This window comes from Rhipicephalus sanguineus, chromosome 2, assembly GCF_013339695.2.
Source record: "Rhipicephalus sanguineus isolate Rsan-2018 chromosome 2, BIME_Rsan_1.4, whole genome shotgun sequence".
NCBI classification, from domain to species: domain Eukaryota; kingdom Metazoa; phylum Arthropoda; class Arachnida; order Ixodida; family Ixodidae; genus Rhipicephalus; species Rhipicephalus sanguineus.
The window spans coordinates 123824117-123835327 of record NC_051177.1 but is presented as its reverse complement, the minus strand read 5'-3'; the positions used below and the strand labels follow the sequence as shown (position 1 = coordinate 123835327).

The window sequence follows — 11211 nt, the reverse complement described above, 5'->3', positions numbered from 1 at the left end:
TGGGCACTTTCATAATTAGATTTCAATATCAATGTTAGTTTATGAAGCCAAGTTACTGGGCGCGCACAGTTAATAGGAGCTGTTTTTTATAATTTAGATCAGGATAGTTTCATGCACAAAAATCGGAGATTTACTTTAACTTTTCAGAATTATATCATTGGACGACATTGCTGCTAAAGTCACCATGGCTCGTTCGCTATGAAAACTGGTTGCGGCCGCAACTGTAGAATACCGATTGCCACACGGCCGAACGAAATGGGTGGATAGATGGATTACGATGTTGATGACCGGGTAACGCCGCACGCTAGAGAACCGGGCACATACGTCCAGGAGTGAATGCGTATAGTCAGATCAAACAAGTCATGTTGAGCATGACACACAAGTAATTGCGGACTTAAAAACTCGGTGAACTGAAATACAACGACAACGCAGAATAAAAGTGCTCCGATTTCTGTTCGGGTGGCGTTAATCGATGCTGCTCCGCATAATGGCTTATTCGGCGTAGTATCACTCAACTAGGTAAAGGGATCCGGACACCGACCAAATGATTTAAAAACGAATGTATTGACGTTTCGGCTCCCCCACGGGAACCATGTTCACAATAAAAGATCGGCACAGCAGTTCGCCTTTTTAAGCGCGGCGCATCACGTGACCAAGACACCTGGCGTACATCGGAGGAAGATTACCCTCGTTGCGATTAAGGGTTTGCGGCGTAGTTTGGATGAACAAGGACTCCAGATAAAGGCGTGTAGCACGATTTTTTTCCTTGGCAATCACACGGGCGTCTTTCCAGCTGATAGCGTGTGACGTAGTTGCGCAGTGTTCGGCCACGACATTGGACGCAACATGTTTATTCGTGACGTCATTCTTGTGCTGTTGAAGTCTCGTCTTGAAGTTGCCGGTTTCCCCCACGTAGACGTAAGGGCAGTCCGCACAGGGGATGACGTACACAACACCCGGGTACCTTTCCTTTTCAAGAGGGTCCTTGACACGTACGAGTTCGTGCCGGAGCTTCCTGGACGGGACGTGCGCAACCTGCACGTCATAAGACCGCAGAACTGCCGCAAGCGCTGCCGTTGCCTCGCACCGAGTGTTTCAACCCTGCCATGTATTCTGTATTTCGATAAATATATAATTCTCGCTGTGTATTGCAGTAGTGCCACCGGTATTGTAATATTTGTGACAATTACCAAGTAAAACAGGGATCAAACGCTTGCGTAAACTACGCAATGCTAAACCAGACTGACTCTTGTGGCGTAGCGCCGTCTTCCCAGCAAATCGCGAAGTATATTTCGTAAATGTGGAAGGAAGCTCCCGTCCAGGAAGCTCCCGCACGAACTCGTACGTGTGAAGGACCCTCTTGAAAAGGAAAGGTACCCGGGTGTTGTGTACGTCATCCCCTGTGCGGACTGCCCTTACGTCTACGTGGGGGAAACCGGCAACTTCAAGACGAGACTTCAACAGCACAAGAATGACGTCACGAATAAACATGTTGCGTCCAATGCCGTGGCCGAACACTGCGCAACTACGTCACACGCTATCAGCTGGAAAGACGCCCGTGTGATTGCCACGGAAAAAAATCGTGCTACACGCCTTTATCTGGAGTCCTTGTTCATCCAAACTACGCCGCACACCCTTAATCGCAACGACGGTAATCTTCCTCCGATGTACGCCAGGTGTCTTGGTCACGTGATGCGCCGCGCTTAAAAAAGGCGAACTGCTGTGCCGATCTTTTATTGTGAACATGGTTCCCGTGAGGGAGCCGAAACGTCAATACATTTGTTTTTAAATAATTTGGTCGGTGTCCGGATCCCTTTAACTAGTATGTTTCATCCCGGCCAGACGGGTTTCCGTCATACTCTCAACTTTATCACTCAACTGCGCGAGTCTTTGCTATTGAGTTTGTCACTGAGCCTGCCTCTGTTGTATCTTCGTACTTTTCTGAGATTGATTTGAAAAGTACGAATTTTCATGACACGTTTTATTTCCCGGCTCCCGTAAAGATTATAACAATATCATTGCAACGTCCTATGACTCTTGCATCCCTCCCATGAGACGTATCTGTGCTTTGCCAAATATATTCTCAAAATTTTCAAGCACCGTAACCTAATCAGGCTCGTCAGATACGCACGAACACAAATATGCAGTAAAAAAACACGCAAAAATATCGTATAAAATCTTTTCCTCATCACACCATGCCATGCGCACGCCGCGTGTTCACTCAACATTTAGAGCAGCAGAAACATTATGAGGAGCGAAGCGAAATCATTCGCGGCAGCTCTCTGCGGTCCTTCATGAGTTCCAGTATCTCGGTGGAATACTGCACTTCCTCCTGGAACTGCGCGACGTCGCGGTGTTCGCGGATGAAGCCGGCCAGCATGGCGACCAGGGCTTCCTTGACCGCGGGCCGTTCACTCAGCAGCGGCTGGGCGCTGTGCGTGGCCAGAGAAAGCAAGGCGCTCAGCAGGAACTGCCGGCAGTCCCCGTCGACGTGCGGCAGCAGGTCGACGGTGTCGCGCGCGAACTCCGAGGTGGCGAGCGTGTGGCGGAAGCTCTCCTCCTGAGCGCACAGCGTTGCCACCAGGAAGCTCGCCTTGGTCTTGAGACGCCTGCATGTAGAGATCGTATCGTTCGGTCATGAAGGTTGTTCGGAGGAAACCGTGATGTTTATTTCTTCGGATAAATGAGTGGTCTCGTCTGGTGGGTGACAAATGGAAGCATCAGTCAGCCTTCATACAAAGTTTCGGCAGAGGGATTTGCCCTTGTGAAGGTCCTGCTTAAGATAAGAACATCGTCAGTGCACTGAATGAGGCTTTCCTCATTCAGCCGCCGTTTGAGACTCCATATTTGAGTTTCATATGTATGTCTCACTTACACATGTTTGTCTTGCCTTTCTTGCGGGATCCTTAAAGAGGTCACGAACCACTTTCCAAATCTGACCTCAGTACCGGAGTTTTATTGCCTCGCGAATCGATTGCCGCAAAAATTTCTCGAATCCGTCAAGAACGAGCGGAGTTACACGGCTTTGTCGCGCGCTTTAAGCGTTTCCTCTCTTCTTTCGTCGCGACGATCGCGCTGGAAGCTATGCAGGGAGCGATGGCACGGGGGAAAGAAGTTAAGACACGCGAGCGTCATGACCTTAAGCGCCTGTTTTTTTTTTCTTCCAACGCGCGGCTTACTTTCATTGAGATCGCGGGTACGTGGCGGTCTCCTGCGGCGGCCCCGGTGACAATGCAGCACACTAATCTCAAATCAGCCAATGACCATGAATTTAGGTATATGGTGCGGTCATTTGGCTATATGGCATCATATGTAGAAAAAAGAGGGTAGGATTTCTAGCTGACTTTGAAAATATTTGTCAATTACAAGCCGCATGCTGCGCTATAATGTTTAGCTCGCTTGTTCTGAGGAACCTCCACTACCGATCGTCAGCGTTTTCTGACCACGCTGAAAAAGCGTTACGGGCCCCTTTAAGACTGGAACTGCGGTGCCATTGGAATAACGCACGAAATAAGGCTAAGTTTTATAGGCAGTGCAACTTGCTGTAGATATTCGCTTAGGAACTAACCATGCGCGCTGTCGCCCTCCCTAAGAAACGTTTGAACAGCCTTCACCGGATCAGCGCAAACAGTCGTGGTCCCAACTCTGGAAGAGAGGCGGTGATGGGGAAGGGAGCAAGCACTTGTCCCAAAAGGACTTTCAATATGCCACAACCCCATGTACTAGTGCTTCATTGCAACAAGTTTCTAAAACTTAGCACGTGACACGACCTTGAGCACTGGCTGCGCGACCGACAGTGTGCATTGAAACATCAGTGTTTTCGGCTCGCCCTTGCATGCTCGTCCTCGCACCGGCAACATTTCACGTGATCTACAACACCAGGCACCCGGGATGCGCATGCGCCGTTTCACGTGGAGCAACACAACGGAGGTAGTGGTGTTGTAGACAGCGCAAATATAGATGGAGTTTCCCCACAGACCTTATGGAATTAAGACGATTTGGAAGGGGGCACATCCGAGAACTGTCTGCTATCACAGCAACATCGAAGTCCTCCAGTTATAAACACGGACTTGTGCACATGTACTGTGCATATTCCATACAGGATGGAATATCCAGACCACTTCGAGACCACCATACCTGTTGGGGGTCTCGAAGAGCGTCCTCCGCAACACGGTCGGTCCTCCGAGCTTCTCAAAGTTTGCGTAGGCGTCCCTGTTCTGTCGCACCATGCAAGACAGGGCGTACAGGGCCTTGCAGCGCACCTCGTCGTCCGTCTCGGAGTCCAGCAGGCGCATCAGTCGGCGCGCACTCAGAAACGCCGCTCGCTGGCAGTGCGGGTTGTTCTGCACGAGCTCAGCGATCAGCGCACACGTCTCCACCCGAACCAACGAGCTGGGGTAGTCGAGAAGATCGGGGAACACCTGGTGCGATGAAACATTGTCCGAGAAACGTGATTAAAAAGCAAATGTCGAACATAATAAACTATTGCTGGAATTACCTTTAACAATCTCGCACAAAAATTGGGGACACCCGAAAACAGCATAGCGGAAGAACTGCTGTTGACGTTATTTCAACCACTACGCCGTTGTTCCCGAACTGTGTTCGAATAACTGCGTCATGCAAGGCCAGCAATCTAGAATAATCCAATTCGTTTTCTGTAGTAGTACGGGCGTATTCCAAGGAATACAGACCCTGACGCACGTAGCTGCGTGCTGGCTTGTGCGGAGTTATTTCCCATTGGTGGGCATCTGTACGTTGTGACGCATAAGCTTAAAAATATTTCGAAGGCCCCTGTTTTACTACTGCTTGAAATCTACTCACCAAGATAACATTCGTATGAACCCCCGGCACAAGTAAGCATTCAAGCGCTTTCTAACCCTGATAAGTCATTATCGGCGTGACTGAGGTTGAGAGATCATCGATGAGCTACTTATTGATGGCTTGCACGTGACGTCGTAGACGCAGCGTCATAATATGCTGGTACTCTAACAAGGCGCCTATGATAAGGTGAAGGCAGTGTAATCACGTTGCGGTTGAGCCGCTTCAACGTGATAATGACGCGGCCGGAACGTCTACTGGCCGGTGCGCATGAATAACGAAATAACCTGGATGCGATGTACTGATAACTTCGCGTCTGACCATGGTGGTGCCCCATCACTAAGGTTTCAGTGACGCCAGCGCAAGCCATCCATGCCTGGAAGCCACCCACTATTTCGGAATCCTTGGCGTGATCGACCACGTTAAGGACTTCGCTACTGGCCTGTGTGCATTAATAACGAAAGAAGCTGAGTGCAACGTGCTGGCAACGTAAACTTGTCATAAAAAATGCCCCCACCTCCACGAAGGGAATCGTGAGGAAATGCGAATGCATTTCTTGCGCCGAGAGTACACGGCGTAGTAATTTTATTGGCGTAAAGCTGGACACATCGACGCGCTCAAGTGTGTCCCTTTCGGGAGCCTCTTTCAACGAACGCTTCCTACGTGCGTTCGTAACCACCTCAGGGATGTTGCCACCGCCTTCAATGCAGCACAAACGCGTTTAGAACGCGCTGTTTTCAGGCTGTGCCAAGGCAGCACAAACCTACAAACGCGTTTCAAACGCACTGCATTGAGGAGGTGGCGCAGGGAGCAGAGAGAGCGAACGGCGAGAGAAGGAGCGGCGAAGCACTGCACCTACCCTCTCCTACACTCTCTCCACACACGCGGGAGCTCCGCCCAGCTCCCGCGATGCGAGCGCCCTCACACGCCAGAGCGCGCTCCTCCTCTCCACTCACTCTCCGCTACTCGCCCGCACCACCCGCTCCGGTTGCTAGGGGTGGCTAGGGGCGAGGATAAGCGCGCGCGCCCGCAGCTGTTGCTATGGGAGAGGGAGTGAGAGCGGAGATGCGCGCGGACAACGCCGGACGCCCGACATAGCCCCACTAAGAAATGCATTCGCATTTAAAAAATTTCGCGTCCCCCATGTTGGTGCCCTAACATGGTGGCTTCAGTGACGTGAACACAAGATATCCATACCTGGAAGCCACCCATCCTCTCGAAGTCCTTGGCGTAATCGACCACGTCGATGTACTGCTGCACGTTGGCGATGCAGGCGACGAGCACGCGGGCGATGTTGCGCGACTCGTGCAAGCACTCGCGGATGTTCTGTAAGCTGCGTCGCATGTCGTCGTACGGGTTAACCAGCAGCTCATCCATGGCTCGGCTCAGCCAACGGATGCGGCCCACGTCCAGCCTCTGCGGGTCGGCGATGGCCATCTCCGTAGACTGTGGTTGCTCAAGGTCCTCAGCCATGGTTTCTTCAATGGACACTCGGGATCTCCACGTGGAGGCTGACGCCGAGTCCCGGTTTGCCTTAGCAACTGTGGCAAGTACTCACTGCACAGAAACGCGCACCGGGTAGGAAGAAGCTTCTTCTTCTTCTTTTTCTTCACCTTTGTCCATCCCGTTTTTCTCGCTTCGCGTGACACAATGAGACTTCGGAATTTTGGAGCTAATTTTTCTAATAGAAAACTAATGTTCTGTTTGATCTCTAAAAGAATAATATATTAACATAACTCTACAGCTGCTTATCTTTCTGTAACAAATATAGCAGATTTAAATGCGCCAATAGCCGCAAAGATGTGCGTCTGCATCTTTTTCTTCCTTTTATAAAAAACAAATCCTGACTTTTTTTACGCGTCATACTAGTGCAGGATCACCACCGCGCTGGCGTTAAATTACAGTGACTATGCTAAACATGGGGTAATACACTAAGAAGTGCTTGACGATTTAATCGTTAGGTGGTGCATAAGCTGGCAGCAACGGTGCTATAGTCCATGCATGAGAAGTATGACAGATTGCTGTTGAAGTCTTTGCACAATAGTGTGTTAAGGTCGAAATTATTTTTTTGTTAACTAGCTGTAAAGCAACTCTTGAAGAATTTTTCAAACGGGAAGTAAAAAAGAATGGCGAAGCTTGCCTTAAGTCGCGCAAGGCTTGACACGGCGAAACTGGACGATTCTAAAAACTAATCTGGTTGCTTCTAGGTTGTTTCTAGGCCTTATCTAAGTGATGAGGGTTCTTTCTAGGTTGCTTCTCGGTCGTTGCTAGGCTTTAGCTAGGTGATGATAGGTTGTTTCTACGTTTATTCTCAGCGCAGAGAGGTTAGAGTTGAACCACAGATAGTCACAGACAAGACACGGATGTACAAACTCCACAGACAGAAACTCGCGCTGAAACCAAGCGTTCGCAAGTCTCATAGATGTGCCTCCACGTGATCGTTGGCTTAAGATTTCTTCATACTGGAATATTGGCAGCGCAAACTAGCCCGCCTTTAATAATAATATCTGGGGTTTAACGTCCCAAAACCACGCTATGATTATGAGAGACGCCGTAGTGGAGGGCTCCGGAAATTTCGACCATCTGGTGTTCTTTAACGTGCACCTAAATCTAAGTACACGGGCCTCTACCATTTCGCCTCCATCGAAATGCGACCGCCGCGGCCGGGATCGAACCCGCGACCTTCGGGTCAGCAGCCGAGCACCGTAACCACTATACCACCGCGGCGGACATAGCCCGCCTTTCAACACTTCTGTAAGATTTCGTCGCTTCGGGGTCTTCTCGCAGCTGCCGTTTGCCTTCTCGTTCCCTCGTGTGGTGCTAACTGTTGCATTCTTCCTTTTTAGCGGACCATTGGTGAGTAGTAGGACTTACCAAATTTCTGAGGCACATACTCGTTTACGGTGATGATAGTGTTCTGATAGGCCGCATAAATTTCTGTGGCACATACCCGTTTGTTGGGCTAACTGTTGTCTCCTTCATCTTGAGTGTACCAGTGGTGAGTGCTGGAATTTACGCAATTCCTGGGGCACATACCTGATAGGCCATGCAGTGATAGGCATACAGGATAGGCCGAACAAATTACGGCTGCCTCAAACAGCTTCGCCGTTTAAATTCATTGACGGTTACAATACTACGTAACGCGAATTCTGAGCGCAGCTTTGTGTTGGGGGAACGCCAACTGTGTTTGAAGTTTTGGCTACCCACAGTCGTAGCAATGTAACGTGCGTTACATATTGCCAGATAAATTGCCAGCGCTCGAGTGCTACGCACACCACTCTGTGCATTGCAGGCGTCAACGCCTCCTTTATAGGAGGCGTTGGCAGGCGTCTTGAACCAAGCGAAACGCCGACAGCTCCGTTGCGCCGATACCCCGTTTCCCTGCATGCGCATGAGCTCCGACCAATGGGCCAGCGTGCGTGACGAAGGAAGAAAGCGACTCCGCGTTCACTCTCTTTCGTCCTCGTTTGCTTTATCACTTACGCCGACGCCAACGCCGACGCCGCTCTACGCAGGAACGGGCGCCTAAGAGCTGCGCTCTAAAACTGTCTTCTTTTATTATTGCGATAGCACTTGACAGAACACTCCAGGCGCAGTTTTGTTGGCGATGTCGGGATTGCCGTCGGCTCGCCGCGATATTCCGTATATCCTGTACGTTTCCATCCAGTGACCGTGGCATAGGATGTATACATACATAAAACCCACAAAGAAAAATAGTCCTCAAGAGAATTTTCCTAAGGTGCGCAACCGCGAATTCAAACCAGACCTAATGCAGGTCGTGAGGGTACGCTGAACTGATGAATAGCCACGATGCACAAGGAGGCATGGCAGCATAACTAATAAGTAGAGTTTATAGTCGAGGCACAAGGTATGAGGCATCGCGGGAGGCTACGTCTTCTTTATTCATGAAGCCTGCGACATGCGTGTTGCAAGGCCATCTGTGACGTTGCACAAGTTAGAAATTCGTGACTCCACTGCTTGTCTTTAATCTTTTACACGTGAGTCAATAAACTCCAATTGCCTTAAAAAACAACAAAAAAATATTATTATTCCTTCGCTCGTGTCGTGATCCTCATTTGTTCTTTATCCTCATTTGCCCAACCAGACAGGTTTTGCGTGAGACAAAGAAGGAAAATCATATAAGCCCCTCTACATATTTTTCGATTCTTACCAACTCATGTAGCTATCACCCTGCTATGACAATACACTTATGTGCTCTAACTGCAAATGTGAAGAGACCAAACATCACCTCTTGGGCCACTGTTCCCAACTTCTAAAACATCGCCGGACTCACCAGTGCCCCTTCAGCAGTGGGGATCGGCATTTCAATTGAGAAAAGATCTTCAGCCTGGCCTCGCAGCTCACTAGCACAGAAAGCCATGCCAACCCTTCGGAGTTCTCTAATAGAACTTACGTTTTCATTTAGCGTCGGCTACGAAGCCAATATCGGATAGTGTTGGCTAAATAATGACAAATGTCGGCTACTGTTGCCATATATTAAGTTCAAGTGATGTAAATATTAGATCAAGTGATGTAAATAAAGATATTTGCGCACGACCTGACAATTTTCCTATAGAGAGCTTCTGCAAAATATTGAAAAGTCAGTAACATGGAGTGCGTTTCTAGCAGAAGCTGATTGCTATGGTTTACTGGCTTGTTTGTGTTCAATGATGCAAGCGTCCTTAATTCTTTGCTGGCTACACGATTCAAGTGCCGGATCAAAGGCTGATGCATCGCCATCTATATTTTGAAGATCAGACGCAGAAGGCCTTCGCGTGCTCGTTCATCACCTGCCTACCTGTACAGTTTGCCAGTATCTAAAAGCACATGCCTCCATACCTTAAAGGGCCCCTCACCAGGCCACATAGCAAATTTTAGTTAGACGCTGGAAGTTGTTGTGTGCCGAATGAAGAGCAGCATGCCGCAAGAATTTTTCAAATCGGTTCATTACGAGCTGAGAAAAACAATAATTTGTAGCGGCGCGAAACCATGATGCGAGGAGGAAAATTTCAAACCCTTGCCACTCGCCCAGTGTAGCCTTAGCAAGCCAAATCTCTTCCCTGCCCTCTTCACTTGACACATACGCATGAACACGTCATGCGCATGCATGGTCACGTGCGCATGACGTGCCCGAGCCAGCCCGAGCACGCGAGCGGCCGCGAGCGGCGTTGCACGGCCGCTACTTTAGTTTTTATGTAGCGGCCGTGGGCGTTTTGTCGGCGTTCTCTGTGGTGTACTGCCTCTTTCTGCGCGACGGGCATGAAAGTTGAGACATTTGTACGGGCACGAGAGTGGCGGTATCATGAGCCAGTGCCGCATCAACGTTTACTTGGACGCGGTAGAATAAATGAGCATAATGAGTGCTCGAACGCGCCAGAACATTACTTTCGTTTCCAGGGCTGGCGTCTGCTCGATGCGCTAACCGCGGGGACACGAACGCATGGGAAAGGGAGGCACATTAGCCCCGCATCTCGCTGCAATGCACGAAAAAAAAATGAAGAAGACGCACACATTCCCTTCGTGTGTCTAATTATTTCTCTCAAGTTTTATTAATCTATTCAAGCAACAAATTACACAAACTACACATGTCGTGTCAAATAATTATCGCAGTCACGTGCTACTGTTGGCTACGTCAGAGCACAGTCATCTACGTAGAGGAGCAACATCACAGCACTACCATCTACGTAGGGCCATTTTCTCATGTACCTCATCCCCTCATTCTCTAAAGCGCGCGCCCGTGAGAGGAAGGGCAAGCAGCGTTCACCTTGAAATTTGACCCATTTCCGCGGCGCGTAGCGTTGCAAATTTTGGCAGACGTGTTCGTGAATGCCCAGTGTATGCATTGCGCTCGTTAGCTCAAAATTGTCAAACCTGGTGAGGGGCCCTTTAAACCCTAACCTGCAATTACACATCCCGTCCACCTCTCACTACGTGACACTACCCCCCTTCTTCATATAGGGATTTGTGTGGCCTACTCCAAATGCTTATTCCTTTAAATTGGAATGGATAATAGCCCATTATGTGGACTCTGCCGGTGCAGCGAAACGATCGCGCAGCTCCTCAGCAAGTGTTGCTGCTTTAACTACCAAAGCGCCGTCCTATCAGCCGCTCCTGGTGAGCTGGATAACGGCCCTCTCACAGAGCGCAAAACTCTTGGGCACTGGCCTACATCCTAGAAGCTGCCATAGTCGCCATGAAAGTGTGGCTGCGTTCTTTAGAGAAACCGGATTGAATGACACACTGTGACTATATTATGTGTGCTCTTGTGTATTGGTTGCACGTTGCCATAGTGACAGTTACTTTATTGCGTCGTCGTCGTAGACTCTTCTCCTCTATCATTCTTTCACAAAGCCCTTCGCCTTTTAAAGTACAGGATAGCCAACTGGAGACCTT

The 11211-nt window shown here is 49.4% G+C and overlaps 1 protein-coding gene across 1 annotated transcript; it reads right to left on the bottom strand.

The window, feature by feature from the left end:
- Positions 1–1982: 1982 nt before the first annotated feature.
- LOC119381271 (hsp70-binding protein 1) lies at positions 1983–6283 on the bottom strand. Its single transcript, XM_037649189.2, has 3 exons — positions 6016–6283; positions 4138–4421; positions 1983–2609 (listed from the first exon to the last, which is right to left on the bottom strand). Exons 1-3 carry the CDS (start codon positions 6253–6255, stop codon positions 2246–2248), a joined length of 888 nt encoding a protein of 295 aa, XP_037505117.2. The 5' UTR covers positions 6256–6283; the 3' UTR covers positions 1983–2245.
- Positions 6284–11211: the final 4928 nt, after the last annotated feature.

Coding starts and splice junctions, on each gene's coding strand:
- LOC119381271 (XM_037649189.2), bottom strand. CDS start 6,255: ATGGCCATCGCCGACCCGCAGAGGCTGGACGTGGGCCGCATCCGTTGG. Junction 4,422..6,015: donor AGAGGATGGGTGGCTTCCAG/GTATGGATATCT, acceptor TCATCGCACCAG/GTGTTCCCCGATCTTCTCGA. Junction 2,610..4,137: donor CTCTTCGAGACCCCCAACAG/GTATGGTGGTCT, acceptor CTCTACATGCAG/GCGTCTCAAGACCAAGGCGA.